The 23916-nt window shown below is 43.3% G+C and overlaps 1 protein-coding gene across 5 annotated transcripts in view; it reads left to right on the top strand.

Annotated features, from left to right (window-relative positions):
- LOC119480638 (cadherin-6-like) overlaps positions 1-23916 on the top strand; it is a 205916-nt gene that overhangs the window by 167725 nt on the left and 14275 nt on the right. For all 5 annotated transcript variants that reach the window (XM_037757120.1, XM_037757119.1, XM_037757117.1 and 2 more), the window contains 5 exons: positions 52-435; positions 10424-10718; positions 13830-13949; positions 18543-18710; positions 20767-20954. In XM_037757120.1, the coding sequence (XP_037613048.1) occupies positions 199-435; positions 10424-10718; positions 13830-13949; positions 18543-18710; positions 20767-20954 (1008 nt within the window). In that variant the 5' untranslated portion in view covers positions 52-198. The remainder of the gene's footprint in view (positions 1-51; positions 436-10423; positions 10719-13829; positions 13950-18542; positions 18711-20766; positions 20955-23916) is intronic.

Below are 23916 nucleotides of genomic sequence, written 5' to 3'. Positions count from 1 at the left end.
CTGCCTCCCCTCCCAGTATTGACTCACTGTTTTTCTCTGTAAATGTTTCAGGTGCTGTTCGCCGCCCCATGTGAGTCTGAGGAGCCTTTCCTGCTTCAGTAGATTACAGCATGTGGACTGATCCGATACTCTGACCAAAAACCAGCGGACACAGACCACTGAGGGGGGGAGACGACAGAAGGCTGTGGTGGTGTGGCCATGGATAGAAGGAAAGTCTGCGTATTGATGGCGCTGTGGGCTATGGCTCACCTCAGCACTCCGGGGTATGGGCTCAGGGCCCTGCGGAGGACTACAGGGGGGCGGAGGGGGTCCACGGGGCTGACGGGACAAGACGCCAACGGAGTGCCGCTCAGGCGATCCAAACGAGGTTGGATGTGGAACCAGTTCTTTTTGTTGGAGGAGTACACCGGGACAGACAATCAGTATGTCGGAAAGGTAGTTAAAGAGCATGCTTTCTCTGTTTTTCCTTCATCAGACACACAACAGCTCATCTTGAAACCAAATTGACACACAATAATCAAACATATGATAACAATATAAAAGCTCCCCACAACAAAGACACTTAACGGGGACATATCATGCTCATACTTGTATTTTGGGTTTCTACGAGAACATGTTAACACACTTTAATGTTCAAGAGACACACTGAATATATTCTCCCTCTGTCTGAAATGCTCTGTGTTAGCGCCTGTCTCTTTAAGCCTCTCCCAAAATAGCCCAGTCTGCTCTGATTGGCTGGCGAGAAAAATATGGTGCACCTTTGCAAAGGTAGTTCTCAAGCTGTGGGTGGTATATTCTAATGAGCCTGCATGAGCTAAATCTGAACGACTTGATGAATCACATGTTTTCTGATCTATGCAGCCCACAAAAAAAATGACTGGGTTGTCTTATTTCACAGTTTGTGGGTTGGTAGGCATTCCAGATACCCAGTTGTATGAGCACAAGCACTGAAAAAGGGAGTTTTTTGTGATATGTCCCCTTTTAAAAACACATTAAATATGCCTGATCAGTTAGCCTTTTTCATAATGTGTTATTGTCCTCAAGTGACTGCAATATAGTCTTTTACTGTAACTAGGGCTGGGTATCAAAGTTCAAACAGAAACATTAATACAGAAGAATTGGTCTGGTCAGATTCTTAATCTCGTTTATTTTATATTCTTTGATCAGATTGCATCCTGATTCAAATGTTATTTTATTTAGGCAAATTTATTGCAGAGCTGCTTTAGACAGCACTAAGAGAACTTTGGCTTCTTTTATTGATAAAAAAAAAAGCTTATATTTCTCAAAGTACAGTACAGTATTGAAAAAGTTTGTTTTGGTATTGATACTAAAACTTTGGGTATCAACATGAGACTATTAATAAAACATTTAATCATCACAGATCCCATACAAACATGGACATATAAAGCAATATCTTCTTGCTTTTGCTCAGATAGATTAGTGGTCAGTTGCCCGTCAGGTTTATCAGATGCTGCACTGGGATCAGTTCTAGCTTTTTAAAAACTGTTGAGCAAGTTTATGACTCCATCTGGAAGCTGTGCCATAAAATCTGATGTAAATCATATCTAAGCTAAGCTGTTTAGAATAGTGACTCCTCTATTTTTAGCAGGAGTTCATTAGTATTTTAATTTGTATGTCCTTTAACGAACATTGCGTTAGTAGAATTGTTTCTATTTATATTTTCCGACCCATCCGAACTTGCTGTTTTCAGATGGGCTCAGCTCCCTCACAATTTATACTCCGTTTGTTTTTCTGCAATATACATAGTGATATGAAAAAATACAGGAATATTCACCCTAAATGTTATACATTTTACAGTTAAATGCATCAATCTGGTGCACTTTGAGAGCAAAATTAAGAGGCTAGATAAACGATTTTGAGCTCTAGTAAACAATTTAATCATAAACACATTGGTTGTATTGAAATGAATGGTGATGACACGGCAAAAAAAGTCCCAGCTTGACATGTTTGAGTCCTGTGATGTGACTAATGTCAATGCTGAAATGATATATTTTGCAGCCCTACCACCCACCACGGTTGAAAAGAAAGAAAGGAGTAGCACATTTAGAAACTCAGACTTCATCATTAGAAACCATGGATACTTGCGATGCTGTTAAGTTGATCTCTAAGATGTGAAGACACCTCAGCAGTGAACACTTAAGTGACAAAAACAACAAAAACGAAGCCACAGCGTCCATCTCACAAATTGTAACTTTGAACTCGGAGCATCAAATCATCAGCTTTCAGCCTCCTCGGGTCTCTCTCCCTCTTTCTGTGTCTTTTCCTCAATGTCTATTGTTTGTTTATTCTTCTGGGATTTGTTTCCATGAAGCCACTGTTTACACAACACATCTTGAACTTTTCACATGCTGACATTTGAAAAGTTGCTATTTTTTGTTCATTTAAAAAAAAAAAAAAAAGTCTCATTATGTACTGTCTTTTCAATACATATTTATGAAGACAGAGTTCTGCTATTTTTTTTTTTTAAATTCTCCCCTTCCACCAATCCAAATGAATGCAAATTTCACCAGATATTGCTTTATTTGCATTTTACAGTCACACAAAAAAAATCTGAATTTCTTATACAGCGATTTTGAAACGTTTCTATAATAGCCCTATGGGGGGGGGGGGGGAAGCCAACTACCAGCGATGCCTTTTCTTAGCAGCATAATGGATTTCTAAATAACGTAATCATCCAACGAAAAGATCTGCTCTTAATGAGATGCTTAAAAAAATAAATACCATCCTGCATATGAGTGTATCGTTCTGTCTCCGAGAATACGAGGATGATCCCGTCATCGGAGAGTAGACATGACATGATGCCCTGATCGGCTAATGCTCATATATCGGACATCCGTCCGTCCATCCTCGGGCTTTGTTTCCTGTTGGCTGTCCAATATATTTTGTGCTTACTGTCAGCTCTGTGGCTGCTTGCACGACGTCCATTCCACTCACATCAAGTCGTCCTAAAGCGGCTGTCTCGCCCTGCAGTCAAATACGACTTCCTCCGAAGGTATTATTTGTTCAACAAAATGAAAACACGGTGTCGACCCAGATAACATTGGGGGATGTACAAGAAGACGGGCCAAATAATGCTTGCTTTACATGCGGCGGAGCGGAAGTCAAGATATCAGTCTCCTCTCCCAACCTACTGTAATTGAGGAGATTGTGGAGCATCGTGGCAAGGTCAGGATGACTGAGGGGGAAGAAAGGCTGTTTTGTGCGGGGAGTTGAATGGGGCTAGTGCTTTGCATTCCTATCGTGTGTCCGCGGAGGATAGAGTCATCCAACCAAATGAGATTCTGCAACATACGTCCTCCCGGAGTGAGGGTTGACTTTCAGCCCCGGTCTAACAGGATTACAACGCTCAGTATGGCACGGGGCGAGCAAATACGAGAAAGAACAGAAAAAAGTTGAAAAGAACAAAAAAAAAAAAGAAAAGACACACAGAGTGAATGAAGATCAGAAGTAAGTACTGAGCATGATCAAACCACTTTGGCTTCAGAGAGTGGTGATTGATGTGCCACTCGTCCTTTTAGCTTGTAAAATGACTAATAGCGAAAGAAGAATGGATTATCTGAGTGTGGTACACTTAGAGAGCCAGAGGCTGCGGCCTAAGAGCCCGTCTCCTGAAGATGCCATTAAGGCATCAACCTTCGAGCGCCACACTTAATCACGACTCTGAGCGCTTGTTGTCCCCCCCACCCCCCAAGTACATACAGCTGGGAGCTTCTCCTCATTGTCAGCTCACTAGCCAGTTGTCACATAGGATTGCAGTGCGTAGATCTTATCTGATTGCAATTACTGTTTGTTAATTGCTTGATAAAGTACAAGTGATGAATGAGGCCCTAAACGGAATGAATGGCTTTTGAGTCGAACACGTGGCTCAAACATGGAGAACAACCATCTGCATCTGTGTATCCTCAGGTGGAGGCCATATATCTCACAATGTAGTGGGTCTGAAGAAGAAGAAAAAAAACTAGCAGAAACACAAAAGGGAGGGCTTTTGTCATTGCAAGTGACATCATGGCAACCAGAGAACACAGCATGGAACAAAACCACTTTTGTTAGCAGTGAAAAAAATGAATTGGAAATAACACAATGGCAGGTTATTATAAACAAGGGAGCAGCTCTTGACACACAGTAAAAGATAGAATGATGAAACTATACTTGAATTACAACATCCCGTCTCCAGTTATTTGGTAAACTCAATCTCCCCCGGTTGCTTTTTTTTTTTTTTTTTTTTACGACGGCTTTATCGAGTTGTGAAGTGCTAACAAATGAAAGTTTAATCTTTCCTGAACAAGCGGAACAAAAGCAGTTGGAACAGGAAGGAATTAAGGAAGGCGATCGAGATGAAGGGGGGAACAGGAGACTCTGGCGGTGTCTTGTTGTGGAGCTGGTTGGCTGCTAATCTTGCTAATCTTGCTGTATTGGCCAATGATTTTTCCTTTTCCTGCAGGAGGGGAATCGCACACTGCCTCTCATTAGCAGGCGAGCTGCATACAGGCCTCCGAGGGCCCGGGCTGTCACTGGGGGAAGAGAATGTTTGTTTATTTCATTATTTCTTACTTTACCAAAGGGCACATATCCACTGAAAATGGTTAATGGCCTGTGGTTTAGGAGTGTTTGTGCTGTACTATCATATCTCATAAAGTATTTACAGCCCCTGATAGGCCCCAGTGGTTCTGGGTCTGCTGGGTAGACTCCTCAACACAGTCCCTAGCAAGTGAGCAATGTTCTCTGTATGTGAACAAACACGCCAGCGTGCGCGCAAACACACTCGCCTGCAACACATAGCCTCCAGTAATGGGCTGGAAATCAGAGGAAAGAAAAAAAAAAGGCAGATGAACACAGACATAATATTCTTTCCCGTCCTGTATGACTCAGCGGTTGAGGCAACCTGGGGGAAGGACTCGAGCATCTTATGGCAGTGGAGTGGAAAGGTGCAGGGATTTTGTTTGTGGGGGGGTTATGGTGATTTTTGGTCCCTGTTCATGCTCCCCCCCATTACCAGCTGCTCACCTTGGCAAAGAGGCAAGGAGTTTGCAATATGGCACAGGCCTGGCTGTACCCGCGCCATGGCAACCCCTGCGGTCTCCAGCGGCGACCTGGAGCACACATTGGCAGTGTTTGTTGATTAGGCGATAAGTTCCCGCTAGCGCTCTGGGAGGGGGCAACTTCAATTGTGCTCTTCTTCTTCGCCGTGTGAGCGGCGGAGGAAAGGGTGTGATGAGGTCATGCGGCGACGAGGTATTGGCGAACATCTGTCTGACAACGTCGCAGGGTGCGAAGCAATGTCTGAGCGTGATACGGCAGTATTACCACAGCACCTTGCAATGTTTCCATGATATCACCTTCCTACTTCTGTTTCAAACACCCGTTGATTTTGTCGGGGTGAGATTAATTGATTTTCCATCACCAAACATTCAGGGTTCATCTCTTTAGTTAGTTAGCCAAATAGATATGGCAGCAAAGCACGTCCGTAGCCAGGATTTTAGATTAGGGCTGTCAAAGGTAATACGATAATAACTTGTTAACGAAAATTTGATTTAACAAAGCTAATTTATTTAACGCAAATTACGATTTTTACGTTGTAGCGGGCTCAGTTTTAAAGCTAGAGTGAAGATACTGGCATCATGAAACTAGAAAAAACTAAGAAATCCATCGGTACCAACCATGTTGTAGTAGCTTGTCGCGAAGGAGGGTAAATAACGCTCCAAACTTAGGCTAAATTTTGGCGAGGAAAAACTGGCATGGCTATTTTCAAAGGGGTCCCTTGACCCCGGACCTCAAGATATGTCAATGAAAATGGGTTCTATGGGTACCCACGAGTCTCCCCTTTACAGACATGCCCACTTTATGATAATCCCATGCAGTTTGGGGCAAGTCATAGTCAAGTCAGCACACTGACACACTGTTGGACTGTAGTTTGCCATGTTATGATTGATGATGATGTTATGACCTGTGAGGGTTTCTGGACAATATTGTCATTGCATACATTACACATTTGCATACATTTGCATAACGCAATCATATTTGCCCACTCTAATGTTAAAAAGAGTATTAAATACTATATTGAATATTCTTTTAGCAGTGTAAGAATGTCAAATTTAAAGGTACAGTGTCTAAAATACATACCAGAACCAGCCTTAAAATTACACCATGTATAGTTTGTGTGTCATTGTAGACTGTAAACAACTCCTCAGGTTGTTAAAATCACCGAAATTCCCAGAAACAACACTGAGGACGTGACCTCGGCTACGACCCTGCAGCTAAATGAATACAGACTGTTGAGAAATGGCTGTAATTAAAAGATAACATGCTGAAAATTACACATGGGACACGAAACAAAAGATGTCAGATGTCCACGAGAGAGAAATATATGTTAACTGACATTTTCACCTTTAAGTCTCTGCAGCTCTGACCACATATCTCAAGTTTACACATCAACAGACATTTGATAAGCTATTTTTGTGCACAGTCTGAGGCTACCATCTGGCTACAGAGAAGGCAGCCAGTTCTCAACAGGCCAGGACACAAGGCCTTAAAGGCTAACTGGCTAATTGCCCTAAGCAGCCCATTTCCAGTGCCATCTTTTTGGCCTAACTCGAGTGAAGCACAAATGGCGGCCAGATCGAGTCTGCACTAACATTTGCTGCACTTGAAGCTGATTAATTTCACAAACAAAGACTGGCTTCTAAGTTCTCACGCACAGATGTCTGATGAGTACCACTTCACTTCTCAGCCCACTTCAAACTGGAAGATAAAGCACGTAGGAATAGAAATAAATATCTTCCACTGTGAAAAAAATGCCAACCATTAGAAATATTTTGGTATCACTGCAGAAAAGGCTAATTGAGTGAAAGGTTTTGACACGTATAGAATGCCACTGATGATATAATGGTTTAAGTACATGCTCAGTAGTTTGCTTCACAGCTGATTCGCTGCAAAGAAATCTTATCTAGTCATTTCATTCTTAAAAACGTGACAATATTTCAACGTTTACGATGCAAATCTGAATTTGAGCGCAGCAACTTTCCTTGATCTGTTGCCACTCAAGATGTTTGACCGCACTGAAAATGTTGGTTTTGAAAGGCTGAATGCCAGAATATTTAGTTAAATAATAACATGCTGTGAATTATATTTCCATAACTGCCGATCTGAGCTGATAAATACCTGCTACTACTGACTACTGCAGAGTCATTTGTCCCGGGAATGAATGCAGATTATAACCTTTCCCACTGAAGACAAAAGCCAGATGTTAGTGGGTGTGAGTGGGTTTTTTGTCAAGTGGGAAAAGAGGCTTTAGATGAAATGATTGATACCACTCTCATGTCGGTACGGTAAATATGAAGCTGCCACACGCTACCTGTCATGCCAAATTCAAACCAGAACAGCGGCAAAGTGCGACTTCAGCAAACTACCATGCAATGTCTATGAAAAGCTGTGACTCCTGTGATCTGTTAACATATGTTACAAACAATGTCTTCCCTCCTGAAACACGTGAACGCGCCTCGCAACCGCAGAAAAATGCAATTATTGCGGCAAGCCGCACTTCGCCGCTGCCTGGTGTGAATTCAGCTTTAGCCTAGGTTAGCGAAAAGAGTGGAAACAGCTAGCTTAGCCCTCTCAAAAGGTCACAAAATCCGACCACCAGCCCCTCGAACGCTCACTAATTAACACATTGTATGTTTGTTTTATCTGTATGAAAACTGCAGTGTAAAAACAACAACTTTATGCTAAGCTAAGCTAACCGACGGCTGCTGGCTGCAGCTTTATATTCGCTGGACAGACATGAGAGTAGAATTGATTTTCTCATTTAACTCTCAGCAATAAAAGTTATCAGCATATTTCCCAAAATGTCAAACTATTTCTTTAAGGAAATATGGATTTTCGGCCGCTGTTACAGACAGAATGACTTGGTCAGATGGAGATTTTTTTGCAGTGTCCTCTTCCTTTCCAAAGACCCCAGAAGTCCCAGTGTTAATAGATATAGCGTCATGCTCTCTGCCTTCTTTACGATTTGGTACCATAGGAGGGCAAAGGAGAAAAGGCTAGCTATTGATGTGCCAGAGCTTCTTGGTGACCGTACTGAATGCACATGTGGCTTTCTTTTCTCCCCCCTGTGACAGTTTAATTGTATTTTCGATATAAATTGATCAAAGGGCCATTGTGAATGCACGTTGGGCTGCCACATTGATTTCCGGGAGAGTTTTTTTTTCCCCCCTCTTAATTTGAGTAGAAGGGCTGCAGTAAATTCTCCTCGCCAGCAAGGTGGGCAACTGGGAGGGACGGGGTCACTGCAGCCGGCGCTGGAGTTCGATACTCTGAACTGCCTTATAATATCCTTCAGGGGGGCGAGGAGGAACTCTTCAGAACCACAAGATCTCTCTGTTTCCATAGAAATGACAGTCGACACAGCATATGTCACACTGTCTATCTCACATCTCAGCCGAAAGGAGAGGACTCAACGGTTATTAACTGAATTGTCGTGCCGGCAGAGATAGGCAGCTTGATAGACAATCATAGAAAAGGACATTGCAGCTATAACAGCGGGAGAAAGATAATAATGTTGAAGTGGATTGTTTTCAGCCAACTGAGTCTCTGTTGGAAGCACGTACTGTAAAGCAGAATAGAAAACAAATAATATTCTCCTGGCTTGGTTAGACAGAGAAGAATAAGAAAAAAACAAAAAAAACAGGAGTTGTTTTGACCAGAATTCAAGTGGGTTAATGAAACAGTGCTCCACTCTAGATCGTAATCCGAAGATGCCGAATTTCTGCAACACACTCGACTGGCTTCGGTTAGACAGACAGAGAAAGGAATGAAAACTGTCATTTTTACCAGCATTCAAGCAGGCGAACAAAATAGTGTTAAAGATGCTAATCCACAAAGCTGTTCGTCTCGCATGTGCCAGCTTTGCCCTGATATAACAGCATGAATTAGTAAAGCTTCCGAGCACCTGGGATGAAAAGCTTTTTAATATATGATGAGAAGGGAGACTTTGCAATGTGCTCCCACGTGACCCAGCTGCAACGCACAATATCCCCCCTCAGTCTGTCCACCGGCAGAGCCAAGAACGCTTGTAGACACAACAACAACTCGGCGCTCAAAGGGAAAATATGCATTCAAACTGTCAAAATCAAACGTGCCGGCTCACTCGAGTTAACGACGTGTCAACCACAGACCTCGGAATCACGTACCAGTGCTCACTTGTCGGGGTAAACATTCAGATGGCGTTTGCCTCGGTTTGTACTTTGCAAACATGCGCCCTCTTTTTGCCCTTTACCTCCCCCTGCAATTATTACCATGTCCTTGGTTATTAAAGAGGGGAACGGGAAGTAGGCAGGGAAGCAGTGGGAGGGGAAACGACTGGACAAGCTTTTGATGAGTTCTCAGAGATAAATATGTTGGGGGGATTTGGTGGTGGAATTAAAATGTCAGCGCATGCTAAGCTGCTGTTCATGCAAAAAAAAAAAATTAAACAGGAGATAGAGAGGGAGAGAGCAAATAATAATGAGAAGCTCCACAGACAAGTGGACTCTGGTGGTCCTCTGGCATGTTGGTCATGTTGCGGATCCATCAGGGATTGGCAGGCGGCGGACGTGCGTGCACTCATGCTGGTACTTCACAGACTTCGACCCAGTGGCATTCTGTTTTACAGCACTGTGAAAATGCCACCGTGGCCCTGCGGTAAAAAGCATGATGACAACCTGCATGTAACAATACCAGTAAATGCAGCGTCTTAAACGGCTCCAGCTCTGTGTTTTCTTCCTGGCATGATGTGAATTTCACAGCAGATGAGGTGAAGCCACGGATGTGTGTATCGCGATGACGCGTTGACAGTTTACTAAAGATGATATGAATCTGTTAAATAACACCAAACGCACTTATCAAAGCTGTCAGTGTTTCTTTGCCAAGGCCCAGATTGGTCAGATCACTGAGATGTGCACAGTGTATCAGAAATACTTAAGTGGAAAACTGTGATTCTTCTTTGAAATTTGATTTTGTTGACATCCTTGGTACAAAGTGCTTATTGCTGGGATGTTTCTTTTTGCTCTGCACTTCTCAGAGATCACCTGTCAATCAAAGAGTGCAGCCAGCGCTCTGATGTTTTCTCTTTTTTTCTTGGACTTTATGTAGATGAAGTTTCTGTTCACTCTGGCTATTTCTGCTCATGCCAACTGGGAGATATTTCCCTGGAAAGAGCAGGCTGACACTCGGCGTTCATAAGAGCACATTAAGCAAATGTGAAAGCTTCCATAAACCGAAGTTTGAATCACTGTTGTGCTATAACAATTAGCAATAGAGAGCTGCAAAGTGGAAATTTATTAAAATGAACACGCCACAAATGCTCAAAATTGTTGTTTTGGTACTGCAGGGATCCACATTATCATATTTTTTTTTATTTTCTCCCCAGCTTCACTCGGATTCAGACCGAGGAGATGGAAGCGTGAAGTACGTGCTCACAGGTGAGGGAGCGGGGTCCCTCTTCAAGATAGACGAGAAGTCGGGGGACATCCACGCCACCAAGAGGCTGGACCGGGAGGAGAAGGCTTACTACATCCTCCACGCCAAAGCCGTCAACCGCTTCACCAACGAGGCGCTGGAGGGACAGTCCGAGTTCATCATCAAGATCCACGACATCAACGACAACGAGCCGCGCTTCACCAAGGACCCGTACATGGCCACGGTCCCTGAGATGTCCGACATCGGTGAGTTCCTGCCGTAAATATTCCTCACATGTCCGTGATTCAAGTTGTATCTGTGAACCTACACTAAAGACCAGTCTTGTATTAGTGGGGTCTTGTCTTATGTTTTTCTGAATATGTACAGTCACTCACTCTCGGGGACCTCATTAGCATTAAGACGGACTTATCAAAAAGACAGTCTTACAATATCGGGGAAGCGTCTCAGATATGGAGAGAAAATGTTGCCAATAGTTTAGCTTCTGGTAACAGCTGCGGCTATGGTTAGCAGAAGGCTAAACTATTAGCAACATTTATCTCCAACTCTGAAACGCTTCGCTGATACTGCAGCCTGTCAGAGCCTTGAATCACAGTTTATCATCTCAGATGTATGCAATATTAATCTGGCACCCAACAACACAGGAAGATGACATTTTTCGAAGTGTAACTTAAAGCCTACTACTCTGAGGTGATTCATGTTTGCCTCCAGTCTTTCCTTCGTTTTGCCTCCAGCTAACACCGTGACATAATCATGACATCGGCTGTAAAAGGGTCTATAGGGCTGTGAGATAATTCACTATCATCTTTCATTGACTGGTGGTGTAATGGTATCATGATATACAACATATTGTTGTCAGTTTTACGTGTTTTTTAGGGTGGTTATGTTTGATGTAATACTTAATAACAATGGTTTATTGCATTGAGCATCATTTTGATTGAGTGTGAAGATTCATCTTTGACCTTGGAGATAGTTTGACACAATAATCCCAACTCAAGGTCCACTTACTGTTAAATGACATCCATCTCCGTCAGCAGAAACCTCATCCTCATCCATATGATTTTACATACATTTTCCAAATATAGAAACATTATTAATAATGTGAATCTGTTTTGGACCATATCGCACAGCCTTAAGGGCTAAGTGCTGCCATTACCTTTAATGTCAACGTTTAATACAGTATAACAGATGCGTGTACTAATGTGTTTATCTAAGCGATGATGTCCCTATTAAATAATTTAACTGAATAAATAATTGAATATTATATAAGATTCTTTGAGGAGCAACTTGTAGGGCTCCAGGCTCCATAAAAAAAGACAGATCAGTAAATAAATAATAACAATAATAACTGAAAGAATAAATGTAATAAAAAATAAAAAAATAAATAAAAAGTAATACCATGTTTTTGTGTGTATAGCAGGCAAAGAGAGTTGCATTTAGCGTGTAAAACCATATTTTATTGATCATAAAACACACAATAATTAAGTGTTTACACAATTGTACGTGTTTGTGTGAGGAGCTGGATTAAAAGGCTTATGATTCAAATAGGATAGAGACGTTATAAAATGCCAGTCTTACTGGATCAATGGGACTTTATCAATCATAATAATGATGCAGACTCAACAAAGAGGGCCCGACTAATTAAACGAGACTAGGAGCTGTTTTATGACCGGAGAATAAACAAGGTAAAGCGTCTCTGTGACGGCTACAGCACTGGTGCAGATAATCTTTTAAATACAGTATTGTATCTTATTAAAACAGTATTTAATTTAATTACCGGCATTGTCAGCCGTGTCATCGCAGTGAATAATTCCACTTCTGCAGAGCTAGTTTCTCAGACGGCACCATTTGCTGTTTTCGTATTATCATTCGGCACCAAATGAAACTTTAATTCACCGTGCACTTTGGCTCCGGCTCTTAGTCTAAAAGTACATAGTGGCCTCATGAATATAGATAAACAATATAAAAAGGCTCCTAATCAATACTTGCATGAAAACATGGTTTGAACTCTCTGTTCTGTTCCGCTGCTGCTGCGGAGCTTCGGGGACTGAGGGACATCGGTCTTGCAGCCCAGACATGTGACAGAGTTGTCACTTGGTTCAGCAACCCCAAGAGAGAGGCCAGCACTTATCTAAGGGCAGCACGGGTGCCCATGGCAACAACCGAGGTGTGATGTCACCGCTTGGCAGAGCATGTGTTCACGAGTGACTGCGTCGAGACACTGCCCCTTTAAATGTGACATACACTTTGAGTTTTATTATAGTCTCACGGCTCTGACATTCTTCTCTCGGACTCTCGGGCTGCGACGACTTTGACGCGCGCCTCCTTTGACAACTGAACGATTACAGTCGAGGTAATTTAGTCCCCCCCTGCACAAAAACTGCGATTATTCCTGACTTGTTTTGTCAGAAGATTCTTTTCTCAACAGCTTAAAGTCAACGATGAGATGGCTGATGTGGATCAGTGATATTTTCTAAAAGCCGCCATGTCAGGAAAGCCTCTTTGAGTCTAATTCCCTAGTTAAAGGTATTAGTGATCAAGGTTCGGTGAACTTGCTCAGGAATCCTTCCGAACTGTCACTTACACCAAATCAGACAGCCGTGGTCTTCCTCTCTCTGCTTTTTGGTCCTACGGTTTCTCTCCCCTCGCAGCATCCTTCATCCATACGAACGGCATTGATTTTAAAGAAGGGGAGCTCTCCTCTCACCCCTTACAGATCGCAGCTGACATCAAATTAGAAGAAGTTTCATGGGGTCGTTAACCCATTGTATTGCACAATTCTATATTTATACCACTTTGCCATTAAATATTTCTACTCAATTAATTTTCTTCTGCATGTAATGAGGCAACACTTGGCCCCGCAAGGCGCCATTTGGGAGGTAGCACTTGGCTAACCGTTTCCCTTTGTTCCACTGAAATAGGGCTTCAGCCTTCTCTGGAAGAGAAAATAGATCACAGTCGTTCGCCTGCTATCAGATATTTGGCTTCTTAGACACTCCAGATCTGTGGATACACTAATAGGCTTCTTGGGGTTTTGCAAGGGAGCCGGTATCGGTGCCGCTTGTATGCTTAGAGAGATATACTTAGAAAAATACATTAGGACTTATCGATCACCCGCGAAAATCAATCATGTATAAGGGTATAAGTGGCCGAGGATAAAGATTGGTTCGGGTAATGCAAAGGGACAGAAATGATCAGTCGTATTCTGCATGAGCGTGATTAGAAGAGGATCCGACACCTCATCAGAAGGTGCATCAGCTCGACCAATTATCCAGCAGGCAATTTTCAGCAGTATTGAAGAGTTGATCTAAATCATTGTCATGAATCTTCTTCTCTCCCCCCCCCAACCCCCACCCCAGGCGCCTCTGTAATTCAGGTGACAGCAAATGACGCAGACGACGCCACGTACGGGAACAGTGCCAGGGTGGTGTACAGCATCCTGGAGGGGCAGCCGTACTTCTCTGTGGACCCAGAAACCGGTCAGTGTCAAGTTCAACGTAAAATCCACCCGGGAATACTCCTAATGCACTCAATATACAGCTATATGTGGTGTACTTTGTATTCACGCCTCTATTTTGTTGCATAGCGTAGTGTAGAAAGCGTGACGTCAAAGTTCACTGCAGAGAATTACATTTTTTTCAAGGACTTTCTAGAAATTACCGTCTGTATCCTGAATAAACTAATTTGTTTTCATTGGAATCAAGTTAAAATGATCCTGTTTTTTCACCTCTTTTGAGAAGACAAGTGTTAAAATAAGTTGATATTTTTGCAGTGTTGAGATCTCTCCAGCTCAGAAGCAGTGATTTGATTGCAGACATTTGATCTAAAACGTCAAAAGTGAGCATCGTGTCTCGGCGTTAGTCCTCCAGAATCAAAAGACAGGGGGCTGCTTTGTTTGTTTAGCACCAAAATGTAGCACCCATACAAGGACAAGTCCATCATAAGAAAAGGGCAAAAGATTATAATGTCTCCTCCTCGAGTGTAGCCTCAGTAGACCAGCATGCACTGCAGACATGAAGGATGTTAGCTAACTCCTCACTATTTCTTCAGTGGAAAACCTCTTATCCTTGCTCCGACAATGCTACTGCCATTGCACTCTCCACCTGCACATGTAACCCACAAGTTTACACCCTTTCGTCTGGAGGTGGCCATTCTGGGAAAACGTAACAAATCACTAACTGGAGCAGAAATAGAGGAGGCAAGCTGAGCTTCACCAAGAAAAGGAAATTAAAACAATTCATCACGAAATAACTCCGGGAATGCTGTGAATTTTCCTTTAACCGAACCAGAAATACCCAACGCGTCTGCCTCCTCCTCGCAGGCTGACGGACGGACGGACGGACGGGCGGGGGAGGGGTGTGGAGGGGATTTGTAGTAGCCGAGAGTGGCAAATCACCAACCCCAAAAATCTAGCCGCTTGCTAGTTTTAATCATTAATGTGCGCTTTGGAACACATCCCGCTCGTGTCTTTTTTGCTTAAACAAAAGGGAAACGTCAAAAAAAAAAAGCCATTTGCAGATTAGCGGAGGGATTAACAGTAATATGGTTTATCCCACATGTGGTATGTAAGCTGACATCCCCTCTTACACAAAGACATGCCTGGACATCACATTATAAGCAGGATTTGTTTCTCCTCTCCTCCTCTGTGTGTGTGTATTGTAGTCATTAAGCAATAACAAAGGTAGATGGAGGTATAGAGCGAGGCGCGTGGTGCTGCTGTAAAGCGGCTATATACGTTTGCTACCTTTTCCTGAACGATCGCTGTTCTCTTAACGGCGTGTTGTCCGTGAGATAAATTGCACTTTGTTTGAAGAAAAAAAAAAAGAAGTTGCATTGTGTTTCCTTTTTGCCACGTTATGCATGTGAGGGGAGCAAAGAGCAAGCTGGAGGGCCAGGCCGGTCTGATCTGAGCATGAGTGATGCGCCTCGTCAGCCTCTTCCTTCTTTCTTATTGTTTGATATGCAGTGAATCATCTATTCAGACTGGAAGTGATGATGTTTGTCAAAGCAGTTTATTTAGGGTGAAATTTATGTTTTTCATCTTTATTCTCCCTCTCCACTACGCCTGTCTGCTTCCCCCCACCCCACCTGCTTCTTTTTTTATTCTACTTCAAATTAAAACGTGTAATAGCAGACAGGATTTAAGACCGTCTCTGATGGGAGATGGAGCACACCTTTTGAATATGCTGCCAATTACAGCTTCACTCAGTCTCTGTCCTGACTCCAAACTAGAGATCTAACGTGTCAGAGCGGAGAAGTAAGCAACCGCACGGCACTTGAAAGGCTGAACATTAACAGAGTCTTAATTCCAAAGAGGAGATAAATGATGCCGAATGCATTTTGGAGGCGAATGTTACGCGTAGACAAATTAAAGGAATACGCTGTGGTTTTGGTAGATTGGCCCCTTTGGTCCGCTTGCCAGTTAAATCATGAGAACACAGACACCGAAATGTGCTCCTGTGTGACCGCCGAGCTCCACGCCGCTGCCCGTACTCAGCAAGAGAACTGACCTTTCAGTAATAAAATGTTCTTAGTGGTTTAATTATCTGGCCTGTGGATGCATGAATCTAAGAAATGAAATATCATTAATTCAATACAGCTGATGCAGACAGGCTTATTTTTAGAACTATTCCAGGTGAGTACAGTGATCTTTAGATATCCGCAGCCCAGCTGTGGAAAAGGTTTATTATTTTTTATGTCATATGGCGGGTTGATGCCAGACTTGTATAGTTTAAAAGATCAACATTAGAGGTGCACATGCTATGTGTTGGCTCTGTTCATACTGTACATAATGTACATGCTGTGTTTGTGCTGCAAATAGCAATATCCAGGGGATCTTTAGGGGGAGATAGCAGGTCAACAGTAGATGCCACATAGAAGTGGTGTACATCATCTGAAAGCTGAGAACCTGAAGATTAATTTGAGATGCAGCTCAGCACTGAGTGTCGAGTTGTTCACAAATCAGAAATATAAATTAATTTATTAAATTTTGTGGTTTATATTATTTGTTAGACAGATTTGCTGCTAAATTTAGCTATTTTTTACCACTCAAGAATTGATAGAAATGATCAATAATCCCTCCAAAATACCACATTAAGAAACCAAGACCTTGAGGAACACCGTAGAAAAAGCCATGCTGTGATTTGGGATCAAGAACTTTTGACTTCTGCAAGAATTTAATTCTTCGGCGATTGAATGGCGAGCACTTGTGTTGTGGAAACTACTCTGAAACCCTCTTATATTCAGTCTACCTAGGAAAGCCATCCATCCTCTGAATGTAAAGTTTCATGAGGCTGTGATTATCCTAGAGGTCACCACAGGTCATTTTATACAGTGAGGTCAAGTTTAAACAAATGGTCTCACTACGATGAAATGTCTCCTATGGGGACTAACATCATCACACATGAATACAGTTGGGCTCATTGGATCCACAAGAGTCTCAGCTTTACAGTGATACCCAATTTATCAAGACTGTTTAGGGACCCCAATATGCAGAAATATTCAAATAACACATTTATACTGCATGAAAAAAACTGCATGTGATTATCATAAAGTGGGCATGTCTGTAAAGGAGAGACTCGTGGGTACCCAGAGAATAGATTTCCATTCACATATCTTGAGGCCAGAGGTCAAGGGAACCTCTATTTAGCGTCCTTCCCAACAAGCCAGCATGACATGGTTGGCACTAATGGATTCTGTAGGTTTTTCTAGTTTCATATGATACCAATATATTCACCCTAGCTAGAAAACTGTTCATCATTTAGTCTTAAAAAAATGTCCATCTCAGTGTAAGTTCAAGGTGACGTCCTCATATGCCTTGATTAGTACGACCACAGTCCAAAAACCCAAAGATATTCAGTTTATGATGTTTAAAACAGAGGAAAACAGCAAATATTTGCAGTTGAGAAGCTATAATGAGGGATTTTGCAGCATTTCTGCTTGAAAAATAACTCATCACACAGTGACTGTACATTACTGACATAATATAGCGACATGCACTTGCATATTGAACATGCATTCATTTTTATTTACAGTATACTGTATGTGTATGCACTTTGCTGCTGTTTGCAACTTGTGGTTAGATTATGAACTGCAGTTTGTTGCATTGGAACTTGTTATGTGCAGTGACATTAAAGGTCAGTCTACTGTGATGTAATGCAATTTAGAGCTGCTATACCTGATATTGTGTATGTTAGAGTTAGAGTGAATCACTTTGAAAACTAGCTCTACGTTGTAAAATAACTGATCAGTTTTATCTGTTTTACCATAAAAGCATAAAAACTACTCTGGTATTTTTTTAAAGGAGGAGGTTTAAGCTGATATTTACACAGATCTTATGTTCCCACGCACACAAAAGATATTTCTGCTGCTACAAAACGACACTTGACCGCAGTCGAAGGGTCAACAAGGTCACGGGGTCCTCTTGTGCTGAGCACTCCTCAGAAAAGGCTTTCAGTTATAGAAAGTGAAGAGTGAAATGGACAAATGAGCTGCTGATGATGCATCGGAGTCCCTCTAAGCACTTAGAAAGAAGTGGTTAAACGTTTTGTGCTGCATTTCTTAGCAAAGTCAGATTTACAACTAGATTTTTAACAAATTAAACATTGAAAAATGTATTAGTATTACAGCTAATGATTATTTTCATTATGGATTAGTGCACGAATTATCATCTTGATTGTTTGATTAATCATTTTGTCTATAAAATTGTTATCTGATCATCAGTTCACAACCCAAAGATATTCAGTTTACTGTCATATGACAAAGAAAAGCAACAAATTCTCTCATTTCGAAAGCTGAAACAAGAAAATATATGGCATTTAGGCTTAAACAAAATCACTGAAACGATTCATTGACTACTAAAATATTTGCTGATTAATTTTCTGTCAACCGACTTATTGTTTCAGCTTTAAAAAATGTCTTTTATACATCTTGAAATAAAGAGTCTTATGAGTCTACAGATTGTAAAGCCCTCAACAAACAAATGCACTTGACTGAGTAGGCTATTAAATAACCAGATGGGCGTTCGTTTTTAAATAAACTCTCAACCATAAATATGTGCATTTCATCCTCAGGCCTGATCAAGACAGCGCTGCCTGGCATGGACAGAGAAGTCAAAGAAAACTACCAGGTTGTGATCCAGGCTAAGGACATGGCGGGACAGATGGGCGGGCTCTCCGGCACGACGACGGTCAGCATCAGCCTCTCCGACGTGAACGACAACCCGCCGCGCTTCACCAAGAGTGAGTACAGCCTTCTGGAACACACGGAGTGACCAATACTCAGCCCATGACAACCACTCGTAAGTGTGAGCCGGTGCCAGGGAGGCAGCCCCCATCTGGTGTCAGTATCAAAATGAATTTGGATTATTGCAGGGAGCTCTGGGTTTTGTGCCGGCTAAGGCGGGCCTCTTAAAGGCAGCGAATAATTAAATATAGAGCAATATGACAGAGCGAAGGGTCCTGCAAAGTGCATCAGATCAGCCCTGTAATCCCTATTAAATGAAGAGAGTACATTCACTGGGTTTTATCTCCCCTACTCTTCCTCTCTCTTTGTCTATCTCATGCTATTAAGTCTTTCTTCTGCTGCCTTTTACTCCATAAAACCAATGTTCTCAATTTAGTGCTGGAACTGTCCTTGGTGCATTTTCCCCTCTTTTTGTTACCCTCTCACTCATCAATCATCAATCCTCCCTTTATACTCACTCTCAGTCTCGCGCATTGTCTCCCTTACTTCTCTCACCCCCTCCCCCCCCCGCTCCTCCCACCCGTCTCACTTCCTCTCGTGCATCTGGCAAACGGCGACGCAGCCAGATCAGATTGACAGATTACTGGTGTCGTCGTGTTTCCCCTCAGCAACAGCAAGCGCCGACTGTACAGTGGGCGACGCGTGTGCACAGCCCGCGAACGCGAGGCACACACGCGACCGCAGAACACCCGCCGTCCCCCCATTTATCACTCCCTCCTCCCACCAGCTTGGGGGAGGGAGCGAGCAGGGGGGTGGAGGGAGACAGATGCTGTCATCTCAGCCCCCTCCACCAATGAATGAACAGTGAGAGGAGGGAGGGAGATGGATACGACAGGGATGGAGGAGGTGACAGGAGGGGAAGATAGAGGAAGAAAGAAGAAGAGTGATGCAGGCGACAGAAAGACAGCCTGTGATGGAGGGAGGGGGGGAGACAGACAGAGGGGAAGATTGAAAGAGGGAGAAAGAGGAAGAGATATTGTAATGGGACACCCAGAGGAGGTGGAGTGTCAGGAAGCGATATCATTGTTGTCTGCCGGAGTGATGCCTCTTCTTTTCCTCCCAATGCTAAATACCTGTTAGCCTAGGGAAACCTTCTCGTAGTGCGTTGCTTTCAGTGTGTACGTGTGTGAGTGTGTGTGTGTGTGTGTGTGTGAAGGCAAGTGTCAGCGTCACAGAGACCTGCCGACTCAGGCGTTGCCAAAACACTGTCAGCATGTTTTATTAGTGTGTCAGTGCTGTTTGTCTCCGCAGGCTGTGTGTATATCACGCCCGCTCCCTCCCGCAGTCCAGCTATTTATTTAAGCATACGAGATGCAGCTGGGGCCGCCGCGGCCGACAGGCAGCCATCAATTTACCCGCCTCAAACCAGGAAATCATCTTACAAAATAAAAAAAAAGGAAGAGGAAGCAATTAATTTATGTTGAGCAAATTGGCCCAGAATTTATGTTACATCCTAAACTTCTGACTAGCGAGTCAATAGCGCTTGTAGCAGCTAACGTGAAAGGCCAGAATGTCTGTTTTGGAAATGAAATATGTTTCACCGCATATGAAATGGCTGCTCCACAGCTGATCCACAAACGTTGCAGCACTAAATCTCCCACACGGTTTTCTCCTTTTCACACACTCTCGCTCCCCGGCTGCTCTCTGATTGGCTCTGACTCACTCTCTCTCCCTGACTTGCTCTCTTGTATTCTTGCTCTCTGACTCACCCGCTTACACTCTTTTTTTTCACTAACAGGGTCATAAAATATACACAGGTTATGACACTCGTCGGGTGTCAGGGGTGGTGGTGATTGCCGGTGTATCCTCTGTGTCTTTGTAAATTAATCTGGGGTGGATTTTAGGGCTTTGATAATTCTTTTAATTGTGATTTTCTTTTTTTGTATCTTGGAAATGGACATGAAAAGAAACACCAATTCCATCAGGCCCCGCTCACACACTCAATCTCTGACTCACTCACACTCCCGAGCCTTTCCTTCTCCAACTTTTTCTATTTCTCTACATGTTTTCATGAGACCACCAAATCACTCAGGTAATCTTCTTTCTCTCCAGCCGTCTACGAGTTCAGAGTGCCCGAGTCCACCGAGCTCGGGTCTGCGGTGGGAGTGATCCGGGCCATGGACGCCGACGTCGGCGAGAACGCGGAGATGAACTACAGGATCATCGGGAGCGACGGCCCCGGCATGTTTGATGTCACCACCAACAGGAGCACGCAGGACGGCGTCATCCTGCTGAGGAAGGTCAGCGACTCTCTGTTTGTGGTTTGTGAGGGGTTTTATGGAGCCGTGTGAGCGAGGATGTACTTTCCACTGGGGATCAAGGGACACGTCGCCCTCTCTTTTCAATAACCCACATTTTCTCCCCCTATTTTAACGCTCTTGTGCACTCAATACTGTGCCTGAACGCATCCCTGGTGCATAGACGGAGAACTGAAGCTTTTGCCGCTGCAATGTTGGGATGTGACATTTTCCCACCGGTTAATAAACTTAGCTAATAAACACCGGTGTTACCGATTACACAATATTCATAAAGTGTGCTACAATTGAACATCAAATAAAGATAAAACATTAGTTATAATCCTTAAGATTTTAGCCAGGTTGATTTGGCAATACCAGTGGTTACTGTTGGTAACAGCAAACACTCCTTGAACAGCTACTTTGTCAGAAATACAACAGAAGAACAGAAGAGCAACTTGTGTATCAGTTTACTACTCTGCCAAAAAAATGTCACGTTATTTTAATAAAGAAATCAGTCAATAATCAACCTTTTTCCATCAGGCCATGATGAGCAACCGTAATCCGATTTCATGCTGCACATCCACAAATTTTCCACACAGCAGCAGGACACAGTAGAGTTAGTTACCTTGCTGAATAGTCGGAGGTGTGCAGTTCTTTTTCTAACAGCTCACCATGGCACCTTGCAATATTTAAAACGGATATGCTGTCAAAAAAAAATCCCATTAACGACCATGTTTTGAACAGGACATTTTCGATGAATGAGCACAGTGGGCGCTAACCGCGGTGACGAATGCGTCTCTGGTGACGGGTTTGCAATAAAGCCCCCCCTGTGTTTTGCTAGTTGAAAACCTTTATGGGAAGCAGCAGCAGCACACGTTTCCTGTGAATCCCTTTAGTGTATCTCTCAATGAAAACTAACATATAGAGAGTAGGCGGTGCGGCACGACCGGCTCTAGGTCGGCTTGGGAAGGCTCGGGGCAAAGGTGCTTCCCGGGGCCGTGGCCAGAGTGTCACCGGGGCGGACTGTCCTTAGTGCGCCCCAACCACGTCATGTCCCCAGGGAGGGGCTCGGCCCATGTAAAAGGCGCCAGGGGTCTGCGGCGATGTCTGCAACCCACCTGACCCGTCTTGAAACACGGACCAAGGAGTCTAACGCATGCGCGAGTCAGAGGGTGCAAGCAAAAACCCGTGGTGCAATGAAAGTGAGGGCCACTGGCCCGTCTCGCCCGCACCGTCCAGGAGGTGGAGTGTGAGCGCGTGCGACAGACCCGAAAGATGTTGACGAGAGGTTAACGTCACGCTGCTGTAAAGTGGTATCGGTGCTGATTTAAGAGTACGAGTACATGAGCAAAGTATCGGACCCGATACCCGATACTGGTATCGGTATCGGTATCGGTATCGGTGCATCCTTAATAGAGAGATAATTACAGAAGGTAAATACATTGAAAAAATGCCATAGATAGAATCAGAAATAGTGTTTCAATTCATGAGGACAGCATACTTTATGTCACGTTTCTATGAATGAATTGATTTTAAGTAGGGTTAGGGTTAGCAATTTACATAGCATGGATTTCAGGTTCATCTGTGTTATTTGCTAGATTGATGTAACTCAATGTAGGAAATAGCATTGTTTTTGTTTTTTTTGTTCTTATATTTTGTTGTTTGAGAACTCTTGACTTCCTCCCATCAAACCCAACCTGCTCCGTTGCTCAGAGCATCATGTCATTTGGGCAACAAAGGGGAAACAGCACAATGAACTGAACTCAATAAAGACGAAAGTAATAGAAAGTTTTTGTTTTATTTCCATATGCTCCGACAGCCAGAGCAGGCTCAGGTCCAGGGAATGGCTCGTGTGCCACAGGCCCGTCCACACCTGGTTCTTGGCTTCATTATTTTTTTAATTGCTGTTTAAAACAGCAGTTTGGACAGTAGAGTTATTAGATTCCAACTTACACTTGCCTACACTCCCAGTACATGTTTTGAGCGAGATTCATTTTTCCCCCTCAGCTGAGACCAAAGCAGAAATATTGATGCTCAGTATGGATCGCAGCATTCAGCGGTGTGCTGTGGTGTGTTTCTGATGTATTCAACAGAATCCGCCGGTTGCCTTATCAAGCGCACTCTCTGCAGCTTTCGATTGATCGCTTCCATCATGCCATCATTAAGTGGAAGATGACATAATTGCCTTTTGTAGCCGCGGCGGCGGCGGTGGCGGTGCTGTAGTGGATGTGGTGTGCGGGCAGCGCGTGTGTGGGGGACTGAGCATGCCCTAATTCTGAACCTACTAATTAAATGGGTTTGTCAAGTGGGAGTGTGTCCCATCTCCGCTTGTACCGGTCCTTCAAAGCGACGTATTTCTCCCATTGACGTGCGCCCCCCCCCCCACCCCTCCCAGCCTTAACACGAAACGACGAAAATTACAGACTCATGTTATTATTCATGGCTTCAGAAAACGGCTCGTTCCATCTGGATTTTTCCGTGCTTTCATTGGCTGTTTCCAACGATCACGGACCTGGCATTCTTTCATATGTACAGTAGGCAGCCTGCGAGGCAGCTCACTCTGATCCAGCTGCTCCTGCTCAGCACCGGGTGCACATTCATTAAAATGCACCGTTCCCCAATTATTCCCATCAATGGGGGGATACCTTCAGTGGTTACAACTTCAAAATAAAGCTCAGAAAATGAACATGAAAGCAAAAACACACCGCAAACCTGCGCTGAAAATGCACAGGGACAGCAAACGGTAGCAGTCGTGCAGGAATCAGGCTACTAATCATTATGTACAGTCCATGAATTATAGGATGTAAGAGCAGTGTGCAGTAGATGCAGGATTATACGGGATCACATGGGGAAAATAGCAAAGCTGCTTCCTTTTAAACAAACAAATGGGTGAAATGAAAGCCTGTACACCAGCAGAAAAAGTCTAGCATAAATATACATTATTATTACAATCTATACATATATT

The sequence above is a fragment of the Sebastes umbrosus genome, chromosome 21, assembly GCF_015220745.1.
Source record: "Sebastes umbrosus isolate fSebUmb1 chromosome 21, fSebUmb1.pri, whole genome shotgun sequence".
NCBI classification, from domain to species: domain Eukaryota; kingdom Metazoa; phylum Chordata; class Actinopteri; order Perciformes; family Sebastidae; genus Sebastes; species Sebastes umbrosus.
The sequence above is the reverse complement of the archived record's forward strand: the minus strand, read 5'-3'. Positions and strand labels throughout refer to the sequence as shown.